The sequence below is a fragment of the Motacilla alba genome, chromosome Z, assembly GCF_015832195.1.
Source record: "Motacilla alba alba isolate MOTALB_02 chromosome Z, Motacilla_alba_V1.0_pri, whole genome shotgun sequence".
Taxonomy (NCBI): domain Eukaryota; kingdom Metazoa; phylum Chordata; class Aves; order Passeriformes; family Motacillidae; genus Motacilla; species Motacilla alba.
The window spans coordinates 51,430,837-51,449,581 of NC_052046.1; the positions used below are offsets into that span (position 1 = coordinate 51,430,837).

At 36.4% G+C, this 18,745-nt stretch overlaps 1 protein-coding gene across 4 annotated transcripts in view; it reads left to right on the top strand.

The window, feature by feature from the left end:
* FRMD3 (FERM domain containing 3) overlaps positions 1-18,745 on the top strand; it is a 129,227-nt gene that overhangs the window by 49,212 nt on the left and 61,270 nt on the right. For all 4 annotated transcript variants that reach the window (XM_038124015.1, XM_038124016.1, XM_038124017.1 and 1 more), the window contains one exon: positions 9,091-9,195. In XM_038124015.1, the coding sequence (XP_037979943.1) occupies positions 9,091-9,195 (105 nt within the window). The remainder of the gene's footprint in view (positions 1-9,090; positions 9,196-18,745) is intronic.

Consider the following 18,745-nt stretch of genomic DNA (forward strand, 5'->3'; position numbering starts at 1 on the left):
ATCAATGACTACACAGATGGGTTTGTGATTCCAGAATAATCCACAGAGTGATGGATCAAATTTCTGTGATATCTAGTTGTATATTGTCTTCATTACGTAAGCTCTTAGCCTTTCACATCACTCTAATAGCCTTTCAAATGGGCATTACTTCATCCCCTCTAGGGATTATGTTCCATGATCTTACATTTCTTCCTCCATTCCTCCCACCCCTGCATGCACATCCCATGTCATGCTTGCAGTCATTCAAGATGTGTTTCATCATGTGAGGCAACGAACATGGGGATCAGCTGAGGTGCCACTCTCAGTGCTTGCAGGGGTTCCCCCGCTCTACTCAGATTCTTTCAAGCCACCCTTCTCCCCCACTTAGTGTGGAAGCAAAGGTGTGTTTGTTCCCACACGACCCTTAGCATGGTTGGGGTTCAATAGGTTCAGCTGAGCCCTGAAATGTGCTCCTGAAGGGGCATTTTTGCAAGTGCCCCAGCTGGCTGTTTTCATGTTGGCAGCCTAAGTGAGCTGTGTCATACACTGCTGAGTCTCCCTTTTGCCTGTGCTCAGGGAGGTGTCTTGTTTGGCTAGAAGAATTTTTGGTCGCTTTTCTTTTTTAAAGACACTTCTTGTAAAATAAGGGCCGATTGCTATGCATCTGTTGGAAAAGGCATATTTAAAGAATGGTACTTGGAGTTGTACTTGAATATGTACTGACTTTTTTGTCTTTTGAAACTACTGAGAAGATTCAAGCCAAGGGAGGATTGTTGATCATCAGCTGTACTGGGGGACATTAGGTATTTTTTATTAAAATCCTGGTTTGGCTTTTATGTTTCTTCATAGGTGGGGACTGACAACTCATTCTTGAAATCTCTAGTCTACTTTCCTAGATGTGGTATGATGTCAAGAATGAAAGAGAGAGAGCAGAGTCACATTTGCTGAACAACGCTGGATATTGAATAAAATGATATATTTGTTGACAGAAGGACTCAATTCCTTTTAAGAAATCAATAGTGTCTCAGATGGCATCACAAATGCTGCACTAATGGAAGCTGTTATCAGAAGTGAGCAGTTAATGCTGCAAGCCTTCTGTGAGGCTGACATTTCAGGGACACAAAGCCTAAATAGCTAAGTGATGCCCATGTGAACAAAGGCAAATGAGCATGAGCCCTGTAAATGAATATTGCATTTGTGGTTTCCTCAGTGCTTGCCGGCCAGACTGGTGGAGACTTTTGAGAGCTGCAGAATGCAAAATAGAAATATTTCTTTTTTATTATTTATAACTTACCTATGGGTAAGAGTAATTTACTTGCAGAATACCACTGAGGTCAAGAACTGATTGTGTGATAGCTGTTACCTGTCTCCACTGCTGCTGCTCAGGTTTTACTGTGTAGGAGAATATACTTTTCATTTTCCATAGTATTTTGTTTTTAGAATAGCTTTCATTGCATGAGATTTTTTCTGTTGTGTAATTTTTTTCCTTTTCCTCTTAATCTGTTATTGATCACTACCATCATACAATAATCTCTAATTTAAGAGAGCATAAAAATATGCTGTTTATGGACAAATCTGTCCATCTGTTGCAAATAAATAGTGCAAATTAAAGAAAAATAAATGACCTCAAATGATCTTCATTTTCCAAACAAGATAGCACATAGGAGGAATTTGACAAGTATGTTTCTGACCTCACTGCAGCAGTTATTTCTGGGTAAATTTTCAATGCTGTGTACATTTAGCCATGCAATTTCATTGAAGATTAGAACTTCCACAGCTACATTCACATATGCACCCTTGAAATTGTTGTTCCCTTAGTTCTCTCCTTCCCAACATAGATATTATTCTTTTTTCTTTCCTTTCTCCTTTATTTTAAAGATATATTTGTATATTTCTTCCTCAAATGAAATTGCAAATAAAGGCTTGTTTATGGGGTTCTTTTCCCTTTAGTTCTCTTTATTAGTATGTGTAGCTTATAGCTCAATTGATAATTAAGGGCTTAGAAATTTGAGTTTAAAGACTGATATATTTGTAAAAATGATGCTCTTTAAGACCCATTCCATGTCACCAAACGAATTCTAAAACCAGAGGAGTAGTACTAGGTAGTTTGTGTCTCAGACATGAAGCATATTTTACCACTACTGACTGCTAAATTCGCTATGAAATAAGATGTGCATTTGTTCTCTAATGTTTTCTATCATCTATTCACATACTTTCATGCATAATAAAATTCATTAAATGACAGATTTAAAAATTGTTCCTTCACTAAGTTCTAGAATTAGATAATGTTGATATAAATGATTTTTAATTAATATAAAAATAGTAACTAGCATATAAAACAAAATATATACTTTGAAAAAGATAGCTAATATAAAATAACATGTGGAAGAGGACTGTTATAATTAAGTAAATGTCAACTACTTTATTGTAGTGTCATGTTTTGTGCCTTTCGTTTAAAACCATTGGCCTTTTTTTTTTTTTGCTTCATTTTAGGTTTGTAGAAATGTAATTAAGTCTTCACTTTTAAGAGAAGAAAAATCTGTGATAAATATTTGTTTTCAAAAATAAAATCTTCCATTCCCAATTTGTTTGTTTTCTTTCAGCAAAAGTTGCCTTTTGTATTTTGGGACTTAAACTATGATAAAAGAAGTTAATTATAACTGGCTCCTCTTACAACTGAGAAAATTTTCTGGTTAAATGTTATATACTAGACTTCCAGTGTATTTTCAAATAGTATAAAATACTGTAGGATGCTGATTATGGAAGGAAGGAATTCCTTTTAAAGAGTTATATCGCTTTAGCTGAGGAATGAAACAGGCATGATTTTATTTTTCTATATATTTTGAAGGCATTATTCAATATTGAGTTTTTGTGAAACATTTACACATATTCCTCTTGTTTCCAAAGAAGGAACAAAAAATGGCAAAGGACTTGTCTGTGTATCTATCTTGTGAGTACTTGCTGTCATCTGTAGTCTCAGTAAATCCATAAATCCAAAGAGCCATAAGAAATTTGCGGAGGGCATTGGATATTGTCAGGGTTAGGGCTGGCCCAGTTTTTCCATGTCAGAGTTGAGTCTGTTCCACCTCACTGACTTTGGCTGCTGCAGAATGAGGGTTCTGTTCCAGATTCTGTTATTCAGGCAAGGCTTAAAAATTTATCTAGACGATACTGAGAAATTTGGGCATGCCTAGTTGTCTTCCTTCTCTGTGCCCTTAGTTCTCCTCCCTATTCAGCTTCAAAGGATGGATATTAAATGAATCCCATTCCAGGGCACATCCCAGTCCAGTGATGCTTAGTGAAATCTTTTGCTGTGCCACTGGAGATGAATGCAAATGTGATGATAGCTGTATCAAAATGGGCATGAGCAGGGATTGCTCCCAGATGTCCTTTCACAGCCATACTCTGGTGTGTGAGAGCTCGGCCCATCCTGAACTATAGAATAATTGTCAATGAAATGGAAGGCATGTGCATGTTGGTGTTGAAGTAATTTCTCTCATGAAAACCCCATGAAAGAAGAAATATGATCCTATCACTGGTAGAGGATGTCCAAAGAAAAGTCAAAAATGTGACACGTGGCAGCCAAAGATGTAGTTTAGCTCCGTTGCTTTTTATAATTTTTACATATTTTCCACAGAACTTACCTTTTTTCAGTTTTTAGTGGACAAAAATGCTTTTTGCTTTTTTATTTTTTTTTCTTTTTCCTTAGAGACACAATGGTTTTGTCCATTTTTCTGACTGGATTAGTTTTATAATTTTTAGGATCTATCATCATTATTCTTCAATACATGTATTTAATCCATTTACATCTATAGAACTTCAAAATATGTTGCACACCAAAGAAAACAAGCATACAAAATCAAACAGTATGCTTGCCTTGCCTGACTTTCCATTAATTAAACAGAAATGCTGGTTTCATTGTGCTTTGTTTGTTGTGTGGATAGTTTTTTGGTTGGTTTGTTTTATTTATTTTTTTTTTGTGCGTGACTTTACACTTAAGTAAGCACTTAAGTATGTGACCGGCTTTGCACACAGGGTCACTGTTGGGAGCTGTTCACACAAGTAAAGACACTTATGTGAAGAGGATTGAAATCCCCAGCACAAATAAATACTGTGTTTATGACTCTGCACACTTCTTAGTAATGTCAGTGGCTTCCTGGCAGAGATAAGCACAGCTGGCAGGACTTCAGTGGTTAGATAACAGAGCAGAAACATTGTGTTTAATCTGCTTGTGATTCTTGCTCTTCCTTGTGACGACATTCAGATAAATAGACACAGAACTTCACAGTGAAGCAAATTCAAATAGGGAAAACATTTCATTGAATGTAAGATCTTAAACTGCTATAAGTAGTTTTCCTCTCATTTTCAGATTTGTGAAGCAGTCAGAAATGTTTTGTGATGTCATTTTACATCATTGGAGAAATGTTAAATTGGTAGAACAAGTTACATTCTGCCTTGCTTTTTAAGTTGCATCAAGATAGTTGAAATAAAAAAAAAAAAAATCCCCAATGCAAGCATGAGATGGGGATAATGTGTTAAACTGCACAAAGATTGTTGTTTGGGTTAGTTTCTGTATACCAGAGAAATTACCAAGGAATTAGGTTACTCAATCATAAATTTGCAGAGTTGCAGAAATGGAAGCTGTAATAAGAGTGTCTGGTAGGGAAAATGAAGCATTTCTCCAGTTTATTACTCAGTCCCTAGAGCTGAGGAACAAACTCAGGTTGCCCTGTGAGTCTATCAATGGAAGACTCTGTGTGATCATGTTTTCATATCTTGGTGCCGTACAGAACATCCCCTGTCTTGCTTAATTATTTTGTCACAGCTGCTAGTTTAGTTTGATACATATTTGTTTCAATAGAAATGGAAACTTTTGATCCAGCTTAAAAAGCAGTGTTTAACAGTTATTTGCAAACTGACCTTGTGTGTTCGGGGATTTTGTCATTTACATGGTATTATATCTGTTACATATGTGTTGGGGTTTGTAGTGGGATTTTAGTGGTATTAAGGTCAGATATTCAAATACAGCCTTAGAAAAAACATACTCGTCTGTGCCTATTTATCTAAATAAATCATAAATGACTCAAATTATTTATAGAAATCTCCAAAATTTTGAGTGTGTGGAATATCTGCATTATAGGACTTTGTTTAAAGCCATTGCGTGGGTTACAAAAATATGAACAAAAATATTTCCCATTTGAAATAGACAGACATATTTGAATTAATAGACTTAGAAAAAAGCGACTTATTTAATGGTATTATTTCATTGAACACAATGTATTGATTACAATTCAGGACATTTCATGTCTCTCACAGACTTTTCTGACCATTGTTTCTGCCTGCATATGTCTTCTTTAATGGACAATAGTGGATAACATCTGAGTGAACTGTGGTATAACTCTCAAATATTTGAGCTGTGAAAATTTTAAGTGTATGACTTGATTATTACTTTCAGATTCCTGTTGTTTGTGGCTGAAATTCTTCAGTGGTATTGGAAATAACGGCTTTCTTTATTATGTAATTTTTTCATGCTCTGACAAACATTCTAAAATGCAATATAAAACTATTTTTCTGAATTGCTACAAAGTACTTTTTTGTATAGAAGGATTTAAGGATTGTTTTTGTTTGTTTGGGGTTTTTTTGTTTGTTTTCTTTTTTTTTTTAAGGATCACTTAATTGGAAAGCTGTATGGCAACCATCTGAAATTTTAAGCAATGTTTTATATTCATTATTCTCTGACCCAAATCCATTCCCCTGCTCTGTTAGGGATGACTAGCTGTTCTTAATTTGTGTTATCCAAATTCTTTCACAAATCAGAATGAAATTTGGTTTTAATATATTCTTTTGTAACATGGTAATATGTAGTAATGTGTAATAAATAGAAAAAAATCATTAGATTGTAAAGCTCAGAAGAATTTGAAGCATTGCTAGAGAAATGTAGAAAATGTTTATTTGTTCTGCTCTTTGCAGAAAATAAAATTAACTGCCATTGCCATTCCTTCTTGTTATACAATCTATTGGGACTTGATGTGCAATGTGCCACATCAAGTATTTTCCTCTGTGTATCAATTAAGATCTCTTTTTTTCCCCCAAAATTTCAGGTGTCTAGAAAGATTTAATAGTGGAACATTTACAATTTCATATGACGACTCTCACTACACTATGCATGTGCTGAATTAGTCGACTTTTGTGCATCTTGAATATTTTTAAAAATGCAAATAACTGAAGGGGGTATATTAACCAAAGGTGAAGTTATTAACTAGTCCCTTCTATTTATCAATGGAAGGCTTAAAGATTGCTAGAGCATGAATCTAGCTTGGAGGCTTATTGCCCTTTTTTGTTTGGTTTGTTTCCATCATCTATTTTCCAAGGAGGAAAACTAGGGCATCAATTCCTTTTAGAAACAGAACGTTGTTACTGCATCTATAAACATTATGTGTGCTGTATGTTTTTATTGGTTTCCTCAGGAACTCAGAAATTTGTGATTATTTAGGTGACTGAAGCAAGGGGTTTTTAAAATTCATAGATTATAATTTGAACCCCTAGTAGTTTGTTGTAGAAGATTACATTACTGCGTGTCCTGGTTTAGGGCATACAAGCATCTTATAGCCAAGCCAGGACACAGTGACGCCCTCTAAAGTTGTCACATGAAAATACGGATAGTCTGATTTCCCCATTTTCAGTGTTTTAAAAAATGGATTTCATTTGTACCCTGTTGCCAGTAAAATATGTTTTCATGTTTGATTGTACCTGAGTCATCTAATAGCTGTTATTTCACAGTCCTATTTAATTTGCTGTAGATTAGTTTAAAACTGTATGCAACTTAAATGCCACATCTGTGTTAATAATTTTTCCTACTGCTTTTGTAATGAAATGTCACCATGCAATTTTGTCAATATTTCAATGGTCTCTCATAGTCACAAAACTTTCCATACACTTACAAAATTTTAAGTTAGAAAGCAGTTAATTGAAATATGTCTGCATAAGTGTATGCTTTTTTTTTTTTGTTAGCCACAGGGAGAGTGACAGTTTCCCTTTTGTAGTTTGCAGACTTTGATAGGACTTTTCTTTTTGAGGAAAGCGTTGTCTATGTTGTCTCCAGGATGCCCATATTTGTAACTGGGTACAGCACAAAAAAATGTCAGTGAATGTAACCACTCTTAATAGTAAGCAAGTTGATTCTTAAATGTCTTGAGGCTGGAAGGAAACCTGTTGCATCTAGGTTACATGGGAAAAGGTAACAATACAGGGTGCAAAGCGTGAGGTTGCATAAGCACAAACTGAACAGACAAATTGTGTTAACATCCTTTGGCAAAGGCTGTTTAAAAATAGGAAAACAGAATATGGAAGCACCATGTGAAGACAAGGCAGAGATATCTCCAGGCAAGTAGGAGAGCATGGAAGAGTGCAGCACTAAAATTTATAGGAGATAGAAGGTGGAGACAGATAGGAGTAGGGAAGCAGCTGACTTACACAGTAGCATCTGAAACAGAGGTGGCCACATCTAGGAAAAGGAAATCAATAGAGAATTTGTCCCATTGTGGCTGGAAGAGAATTTGGGAGGAGAGGAGGTCCCTATGGCAGGCAAGGTTATGTCTGCAGGAGCTCAGCATACGAAGAGGCAATGTGTCTCTCTGTCAGGGTCTTAGTTGAGGGTGCTTTTTATTTAGTTATCTGTTTGTTGAGTGATGGAGACCAAAAAACCAGCACCTGTATCTATGTGAGAATTCCTTATTAATTGTAAAGATAAAACAACAAAAAATTTAGTTCACAGATTGTATTATTTTCTAACTCTCTTGAAGCATGTCTCATTTTTCCTGTGGGAAGCAGTAGATCTCACCAGACATTGGTGGTGCCCAGGCCATCACTTCCTCTGCCCTTTAGAGTATGATCTCTGACAGCTCTTGGGGCTGGTTTGGGCTCAGCTACTTCTGTGCAAAATAGATATGTTAGCAATACCCAGCCTTGTAAAGTACCATGAGGTATATAGATGCTGTCCTTTCAATTTTGCTTGCCATGCTCTTTACAGCTTAAATGGCCTCTTAAATTCTTTAAAAAAGCTTGAACAAGGCATAGCATTAAAGTTTTCAGGAAGTAGTTTGGAGAAAAACAATTAAGTATTATTTTTATATAAAGTAATTTCATGTTCTGTGTAGTTTATATTCAGTAGACATTAAAGAGCTGAATTCAAATTGTTTCATGTCAGCAAAGGGTAGAGACTCCTGGTCTCCAGCAGAGATGTCTCAGTGCAGGATGAGGGTGGACACATGGAGGGAAAAAATGCAGAGACCTGACACCTCTGTGTAGTGAAATACCTTTATCTGTTTGGAATGGACAATTTTAGAAAAAACAGCTTTAGTTCTATGCTGAAACAGACACAAATCACATTTCAGAAAAACCCCAACATGATTCTTCACATTAGCTGGATCAGAAGAAATGTGAAAACTTAAGTAGGCTCTCCATATTAGGCATTTGATAAAGGAGAATAAACCGACACTCTTGAGATTGAAGAAAACAGAAAGAAAGTATGTGATTGTTAGCTAAATATCATGTGTAACAGTAAGATTTGATAAGACTGTGGTTACCCAGTGGCAACACAAAGATAAAAACCTTTTTTTCAGTCATTTGGGCATTTGTTTTTTATACTGTAGCTTTGACTTAATGGAGGGAATTAGTGATCAGATCTCTCTTGTTGTGGGCATTGTGTAAAGATCCGATAGAGTACTCACATTCAGATCTGCTTTCAAATTTGGATGATAAAAAACAGAGTGTTTTGAAATTCTGTATGTAAATGTTATGTCATTATAGCATCCATGGAAATATGATTGCGAGTAGTATATTAAGTCTCATAAATTTGTAGCCATTAGAGAAGCATGAGTTTTCCTGAGGTAGGAGTAGTAATGATATTTTCTTAACCAGTCTGTGAATGTGCAGGAAGTGTATTGATCATTACTCTCTTGAGTCTTATAGAGATGATAAACAGTTAAATCCTTGTCCTCATCTGAATAACACCATATTTCATGTGTCATTTGCCTTGACACTTTGCATGGATTTGTAGACAGCAAATTCAGAATACTCAACATAATGTATAATTTCTTTATCTTTTTACAGAGGGAAACAAAAGGTCAGTTTCTTATTGATCACATCTGCAACTATTACAGCTTGCTGGAAAAAGACTATTTTGGCATTCGATATGTTGACCCTGAGAAGCAGAGGGTATGTATATGATCTCTGACTAAATTTGCTTTAAAGTACAGTTTACTGATGTCTTTTTAAAATAAGCATGTATGTCCTGATGCAAAGCTTTGTATCTCTGAGGATTTGTACTTGGGCTGTAATCTGTAGAGGTTCCTAAAGTGGCATTATTAAATTAATTTCCCCCTCACTTAATGTATTTATTATAGTACTATTATTATATTATTATATATTCTGATTATATTATTATATATTCTGATTTGTGTAGTTCTGGGCACTTAAACTAGAGAACGTAAGTGTGACTCAGAGTCAGCACAGAGCAGCTCTAGGCTCTGACTGTGCACTGGAATTTGGGATTTTTAGTTTTCTCTTAGTGTATGATTTTTGGGATATGTAAGAAGAATCCCTATTATGTTTATCAGGTAAAAGCAGTCATTCTGTTTCACCCATCACAGGGTACATGGACATAAAATCTGTAATACAGAAAACAGATGTGATTTGTCAAACTTTTGGGGGGGTTCTTCAGGCTGGTCCTCCCTATAAGCATCTTTACATTTCTCCAATAAAATTATCAGGCCTGTGCTGTAGCATTTTTGTGTAGAGTAATTAGTCATCTTTCCTAGGTGTTAAGTGGTTCTGCAGGTAGTATTTTATAGGTGATTTGCTGCTGCTACCCCCACGTGGCTTCAGATGACTTTTCTTGTATGAGAGCAGGAGCAAATGGTGAACACAGAAAGCAGAAGTCCTCAGATACTGAAATTCAGAACTGCTTCTTCACCATGTTGCCCTGCTGGTCTCAGTATTAAGAGTTAGATATGTGACTTTAAATATCTTGGGTACATATAATGGCATTTAATCTCTGGAAACAACTACCAGTTTGAAGCTGTGGTGATTGAAAATGAAAAAAATAATTTGGCTGGATACCTCTTGCTACACCTTAATTAGTTTTGGCAAAAATCACAGGATTTGGGGTATTACCATCAGTTCAACCCTGTAGAATTGCAAAAGCTTTGCAAAGCTACACCAAATAATTTCCTTTGCATTCCCCTTTTTAAAGTGAAAATAATTAGCAGTTAGTCTCAGCAGTGTTCTTAATTCTTCACAATCATAAAACTTACAGAGATGTTCACCTTTTTGGAATTGATAGGAAGAATAAGTTGGGGTAATAATTGGGCTATAATTAAGACTTAATAAACACTTACTTCTGTTGGGTGTTTCTCTGACAGTCACTCAAAAAAGCTACAGAAAAGTTATTCTACTTAGTGGAAGTAAAGAGGGTCTTTTAAATAAAACCTAAATTTTTGTCAAAATATTTTAAAATAATGATACTTCAGAAAAAACCTCCAAAGCCTGAAACTGATGGTGGTGCCCACTATATGCCCTACCATATGTGGTTCCCATGTTTCAAAGAGCTGTTAGCTATACTGCTAGCTAAATTTGCTGCACTGTCTTATCTATCTTGGCTATACAGTTGTTGTTTTATGTGTCATGGTATAGCTAATTTAGAGCTAAGTTTATGGAAGATTCTACAGAAGCTAAAATTTTCTATTGCTTAGTAGCACAAGACAATTTGAGAAAAAAAATTATGTTCTTACCTAAAAAATCTTGTGTTTTCATTTCCCTTTGTATCCCATAACTAGGGAATACTGTTGCCATTCTGTGTAGTATGGAGGCCTTTATCAACTGGATTTTGTTAAACAGACTTACAAAACTGGAATTTTCATACATGCATTTTTAAGTGCTTATTTACATTGCTGTCATGTTTTCAAGCATATTGATAACCTCTCTCTTTTTCTTTATTTTAAATTCTGTCATGAATTAAGACATGATTTATAAGGGACCCTTCTTTGTACAGACTTAAACGCTTTGTTGATGAGTTGAAAGCAATGCACATTCTTCTCTTATGTTACAATTCATAAAAATAAGCTATTTTTATATCCAGTACATTATATTGTCGCAAACATCTTCCTGGAAGCCCAAGAATTCCTTTACCTTTGCACACCAACAATGCTGTGAATATATAATAACCCAGACACTCCCACGCAGCTCCAGACTTTTCTATCTCATGGTTACTGCAAAAAGTTAACTCTGCTCTGGCCAAAACCAGGACAGCTCAGTAAAAAACTAAAGAAATTACAGTTTTGAATTGATGAGGTATGTGACAGTTTTTCCTCCCTGTTTTTATTTTAGCAATGTGAGTTTAGATGCCTGCAATTCATCTAACAAAAAACCACCAGTAGTTGCCTAGGTATGTGGTTAAAGACATAAGCTATAGCAAGAGTAAGATGTGGTGGGGTCACAGGAGAAACATCATATTGTTGTAGCCACTGTACAGGTAAGAGTACTTATACTTCTGTAGAAGAAATTTTCAAATCTCCATGGAATAAGTGTAATTGTAATTTGGTTAAAGGAATTTCCAAGACTTAGTGGAATTCTTACAGGTCCCAATGAAGAGAAAGGGACACTCATTTTCCGCAGTACATTATTAGGGCTTAGTGAGATGTGTCACAAAACACAAACAGTAGCCCAGCAAAGATCAGTAGGTGAATTTCAGCAACAGCTGCTTTCCATATTTAAACCTTGTGGTTTGGCCAAGCACAATTACTTTGAAGGAAAGTGATAGTTCATGTTATGCTAGTTGATAATGTGCGTGACAGTGTACTTCAGTGTCCCAGAGACAAATAAAGGGATATGGGAAAAAGAATAAAATGACTATTGACTAGTATGGTTTTAGTGCATGACGTGGCTATGGTAACAGACCACACTTTCTTTGCCTCTTAGGACTGTATTTGCGGGAAGGTATTAATATCGTTAGGCTCTAATGGGACCTCAGCTGCTCTGATCTAGATGTCTGTATTCAAGAAAGATCAACTTAACTGAAGATGGAAAGAGGGAACACGGAGTATTAGAAACATAAAGAGAGTGGAGAGCTTGTTTACGACATGATTCTAAGAAGGACACACCCTTTTAGTGAAGGAATCAAAGGCTAGGAAGATAGAACTATACATGCATCAGAGAGTAAAATAGAAAGAAAAAGAAAGTTTAAGCAAGGGAGGTGGTTCTTACAGTTGTGAGAGCTGCACTGTTTGAGACAGTCCTAATGAAGGCTGTGGGGAAAAATCTTTCACCAGGTTGGTAAATAATTTTGGGAGAATTCTCTATAATTTTATGGAAGGAGTTTATATTAAATATTGGCAAAGATAGAGATTAGGCACCATCTTCTGACTGTTCTTTCAAACAGCATGTAATAGGAGCTGAAACAAGAAAGCATAACTCTCTTAAAAAAGAGATATTGATTCTGATGTACATAGCACACAATGGGTGTTACTTTGCTGAATTTCTTGGAAATGCTAAATGCCTCTGTTTTAGCATTTTATATGTTGTAGAATTTTATATTTGACCGCATAGTCTCTGTGTTTGCACAGAATGGGCTGTATCAATGGTTCCAAATGAAACTGCCAAAATCATGCATTTAATTCTGGCTTTTAGTGAATTATTCTTGATTGATTTTTTGAATAGTGATATATGAAATAATAGTATATTATTACATGGTGTACACACACACACACGCATACACACACACACATATATATAGGAAATATTATGCAGATTTATGCCGCTGGCATTTAGTCTAACAGTGATGCTTGCCTCCATTTTATTAAGATTTAAATTTTTTGTACAAAGGTTCCATAGTTGCTCTGAAAGCTAATTTGCAGTCCTTTTGTTTTATAATGAGGGAGCTCAAGCAGGCAAAAATACGAGCTTTAATTAATCCGAAATGTCTTCTAAATATACAGTATGCTACTAAAATGTAACATTTTGATTTAGGAATATCAAAATGTTTGATTGAGTTTGAGAATTTAAAAAAGGAATTGTTTCAATATTTCAGATGTTTAAAATTAAATGTTTCAAGATTTCTGTTTAGAACATTCAGAATTTCTGACTGTGTAAAAACTGCAGAAAATTGAGCTAATTGTCTTATGTCAAAAAAAGATTTGAAATGTAGGAAAACTGCTGGTTATTTTTCAAGTAAGTAATAATAAATATTTCTTCCTCTCCCCAACTCTACTTTTATAATAATAATTTCCTCCTACATAAATAAACATGTGTGTTTATTTTGGCCATACTTAAACTTTTTTTGGGCATATATAAACTTTAAAAAATTTTCTATAGTTTTCCATATTCTACTCCAGACAAAAAAATCCCCAAACTCTGGATGACACTCTTAACAGAAGGCAGCATTTTATTTTCTTTTATGTCTATGGGAGAGTAACAGTGACAATAAAATCAAATTGAACTAGCAGGTAAAAACCCACCACGTTGTATCTTTAAGTGTCACATTTGGATGTTCTTTTGGGGAAACTTTGCCTTAGTGGAGATTCAAAAATGTCAGTGGTGTACTAATAGTATGCCGTAAATTGTGGTATGCCATTTTATGTCTAATGATATTGAGAACAAAGGAGTTCCTAGTGTTCATATATTAACTGTTAACTTTCTCTTGTGGATTTCTGAGACAATTATGTGGGATCACATTGCATTTCTCCCTGGCACTAAACTGTAGTAATATTTGAAGCTACTTTTGGTAAAATTTGACCAGGTTAGAGATCATCTCTCTGCACTCAGCACTGGCGAGGCCACACTTCAAATCCTGTGTTTGTTCTGGGCCCCTCACTTTACAAAGGACTTTGAGGTGCTGTAGAGTGTCCAGAGAAGGGCAACAAGGCTCGTGAAAGGACTAGAAAACGTGTCTTATGAGGAATGGCTGAGGGATCTGGGTTTATTTAGTCTGGAGAAGAGGAGGCTCAGGGGGAACCTCATCACTTTCCACAGCTCCCTGAAAGGAGGGTGTAGTGAGGTGGGGGCTGGTGTCCTCTACTGTGCCAGCAGTGAGAGGACCAGAGGAAATGGCCTTAAGATGAGACAGGGGAAATTCAGATTAGTTATTAGGATATTTTTTCACTGTGGGGGTGATCAGGAAATAGGTTTCCCTGGGACGTGGTATAGTCACCATCCCTGGATGTGCTCAAGAGGAGTCTGGATCTGTTGCTAGGTTAGTGATTTAAGAGTTATAGTGGTAGTGCTGGGTGAAGGATGGGATTGGATGGTGTTAAAGGTGTCTTCCAGCCTTGATGGTTTTATATTCTATATAGTTCTCATGTGTTAAGTTCTTCTATGGGTTCATGAAGATAAGCTGCCACATTGGTGGATAGAGCCCTGTTATTTTTCATACTGAGGAAAACACTGAAGGCCAAATCCAGCCCAGGAAATCTCAAGAGAATAAAGAGACATATATACACTGTAAGATGCACTGTAGGAGCACAGAAACCATAATTTGGAGCTTGTACTTTTTAACAGTTTCAAATAGGAACCATGCCTGGATGAGCTGTTACTGATTCTCCTACTCATGGAATTATTCCTGCTACCTTTCCATATACTAGATCCCATATTGAGGCCAATTGGCACACTCTCACACTTGTGGAAATGCAGAATGGCTAATTCTGTGCCAGATACCCTGTGTTTATTGAGCAGCATCTTTGTGTTTTTGGACTGGTGCAAGATGAGAATAGAATGACAGAGTGAAGCTGCTGTTCAGCATCTTCTCTAGAGTGGATTTCTTGTTGAAAGTGGCCATTGTTCTTGAGTGCAAGGGGAGATTCAGCTGAAAAATGTTAATGTGGTAAAAGATAGTCTTTTAGTCCCTTCAGAAGAGCACCCTGAGCAATGATTTAAACTTGGAAATACATTTTTTTTGTTTGTTTGTTTATTTTTTAACTCCGAGTAGGTCACTCTGACCACATGTTTATGATTTTGTTTTTGAATGTGGAAGTTTGAGGTGGTAGTTAGACAGAAATACCTTGGAGCTACCCATGATGTAGGTTGGAAGTGTCATGAAAAGGCTTTGTAGTACCCTGAAGCAGCCGTGAAGTCTTACCTGTCACTGTGGAGATGTCTGAAATCATAATCACCCTTAAACATTAAGATGCTTTGTCATGTGGGTGTGCTGCAGGGCTGTCTGGGAGTAGGAGAGCAGTGCAGTGGTTTTAGCTCTGTGCTTGTATGAAAATAAAGCTTTCAAATTAGTGAAACTACTCTATGAGTACACTCCGTCTATGCAGCTGATTCTGAATGGTACCTTTGAGTATACTGAAATTTTCTGACTTTTCCAGAGCACAGAGCCTGGTTTGCTGCTTTGATAGGAGGATGACACTGGACACTATGGATTTGTTGACATACCTGCTAATTTCCCCCTAAAGACTTGCAGATGCAATTCTCATTTTGCTGTCAAGCTTAATTATGGTGAAAATTAGGTGATAATTCTACACAGATATAGGGGATGTTTTGGTCAGATTTTATTTCATTTATTCCACCAGTAAAGGCGGTGGGGAGACCCATTTGTATACCAAAATGTATCACTTATAATTGATCTGGGCAGAATATTTGTTTAATCTTACAACCTAAGTAATTCACCATTGTGCCAGTATTTACTAGGGAAGGAAATTAGAGTCTCTGGTTCATTGGTAATTAATTTATCGTGAAGTAGTGGTTCTGTTTTTAATGGGAGCTATAGACAAAATGTACAGCAGTTCCTAATCAGAGAGACCTTTGGAAAGGGTCATCAAATCTTGGGTGCAGCTGATCTTTGCTTTAGCAAGAGCAGCTATTTAATACATGTTGCTAAAAATGTGTACCTAGTCCCACATGAGAGTGGTGGAGGTTGGCAGAAAGACACCTTGCAACCTCTTTAATGAAGTTACCTTTTTGTGTAAGGAGTTATAACACTCCATACATTTAGGAGTAGAGATCAGTCTGGGAGATCTCCAGTCTCTGTGAAGGGGTAGAGCGGAAGTATTACGGGCAGAACCCTAGAGTGGCTGAGCTATAGGTTAATAAAAATCTTAATCCTTATCCATGCACATGAACCTCTGCTCCAGGGCAGAGTTATCACAAAAGTTACTGCCTTTGCATGAACTCCTGCTGCAATGCTGCTTGCTGTGTGCTGTTCGGGTCATGTTAGTTCAAAATAATAGAACTGGAAAAGGAACAAAGAAGGCTGTGAGAATTATATCTAATAGAAATGGATTTCATCCAGAGCTGGATTAAAGAATAATATGGCTAGGAAAAGAGGTGAGTGAGAGAGAATGAATAAGAAAGAGTCAGAGAGTAAGCAAAAGTGAAGGAGAGTGAAAGATATGATGTAAAATAGTTTGGAGAAGGTGATCAGGGAAAAGTTGTCCTGTAATTCTTAGAACTGAATCACTCTAAAGTAAACTAAATGTAAAGTCACTGGTATTGAGAAATAGTTTTTAGAGAACCACAGGCAGTAATAAAATTCATTGTAGCTGTCATGAATTTGAAAGAAGTGTTAAAAATTAGAGTTTGAACAAATTGGTAAAAGCCTACAAAGATTTACAAACAAATTTTAATGGAGTTTGGGTGGAAAAGGCCCATTGAGCACAATGGGAGCTACTGCTCTTGTTCTTTCTCTAAGTGTTTGCTTCAGACCATTTTCAGAGACTAACTGCTGAGTTAAATGGCATCATGCTTTTACTAGTAGAGCTGCATTTATGTACTAAACAAAAATTTGACAGAAATTAATAGCGATGTGAAGAGAAAATATATATATATATATGTATACACAATTCAGCAGAAATATTACTAACTAAATATCTTGTGTGAACTTGTGAACTTGTGAACTTTCAAATGAAATAATTTAATATTATTATATATTGAAAAAAACAAAGATTTTTTTCCCCATCGGTTGTGAACCTGTTGTCTGTGAGAATGTGGTGGCTTATGTATCCATCAATATATGCAGATTTTATGGCCAGATGTTCAGCTGATGTAGAGACTATGGATAAATTCATCTACTCCAACACACAGCAGTGATAATTCAGAAATTTATTTAATAAATGCCAGTTCAGAACTGGTGATTCTGTTCCAGTGTATGTGACTACATTTTCTGGACCAGATAAATGTTTGTGATAGTGATGTACCTTGTTTCTTCCTCATCAACATGCCACTACATAGCATCGGTGCTCTGATTTTGGAAAAAATACAGAGGAGCAGCTCTTTTGCTACAGCAGAAAAATGTCAATAATGTCAATATTCTTAATATAAAAGTTCTTGAAATGATGAAAAAATGGTATTGGCCTCAGGGCATGAGAAAGGAGACACACATTATGTCCTAGGTCCTTAGGCATCTCTTGTGCCTGTGTAGAGCTGCCTGCTACCTAATTAACTCTCCTGTCTAAACTTTTGTGAGCTTTGGGTATTTGTTTGGTTGGTTTTGTTTGTTTGTTTATGGTTTTGGGGTTTTTTTGGCACGTGGTAACCCTATGAAAGTCACTTCTTCAAAGGTAAAGCAAATTTACCTTGATTTTGCTCTTTGTTCAAGAAAAACATTAGATATTCATTTTCAAGATAAATATAAGGTGGAGTCTTTAATAAAATTAATTATTCTTTTAATTTTCTAGCAGTGTTTCATACCTCCATTCTCCTGCTCTTTTCTGTCAATTAAACAAAGTTTTCCAATCCAGCCCTTGCCTGGAGTATTTTCATAAAACCTGCAGGTTCTTCTGATTCTGTTTTACTGTATGCACATCCAAGCACTTGGCTAAGTATTTCTTGCCGAGTAAAATTTAAATATTCATGGTATTTGGCCACTTTCAGTTGTCCCTCCCTAACTGCTCCTCTTCCAAACACAGAGACTTAATCAAAAGCCTCTAGGCTTAGAAGAGATAAGAGACTTTGCTTGCTTTGCTTCCAGTGCTTTGAGGCACTGGAACAGGTTGCCCACAGAACCTGTGAATGGCCCACCCTTCGGAGTGCTCAAGGCTGGGTTAGATGAAACTCTGAGCAATGTGGTCTTATGGTGCATAACTCTGTCAATGGAATGGGAAGCAGAACAAAATAGTCTTTAAAGTCCACTTCCATCCAGGCCATTCTTTGATTCTGTTACTGTTTCCTTTTTCCTCACAGCTTCTTATCTTAAAACTCCTAACCCTGCACTGGATCAACACCAAGCTGAGTCCTCTCAGACCTTCTCAGTGAACGGCTCCATTTGAAACAGGCTGAAGTGTTTTTTCTAAAAGAGTATCAGTGTTTGTGGAGTTAAATTGACTTTGTAGAATGGTTTTTTTTTACCCTTGCAGGGTGTCCTTGTTAACTCTGAGCTTTTGCTGTGAAAGCTGATAGCACATCAGCTGCTCAGCATTTGTGGGTAAGCAAGAACACACCTGGCCTCGCTAATGACTACTCAGCGCCACTTAAGGGCTGCTCAGAGGTGAAGGCTCTATTTACAAAGTAAAAATTGCACTAGTCTGAAACACAGCATACAGTTGCAATGAAATCTTAGTCAGAAGGCAATGCTCAGCATATTTTAGGATCCCAGCACCAAAAGTGATATCTGTGATAGTTTGCTTACGCACTACTGGTACTTGAAGCACCAAGACTTGTTAGCTATCCCATGACTGACCTTCAAGATTTCTATGTATCTTTCTCTCACCCTCCTGTTTTCTATGAGGGCACCTGTCTGATCTCTGAGATACATAGCAGCTACTGAAACCTCTTA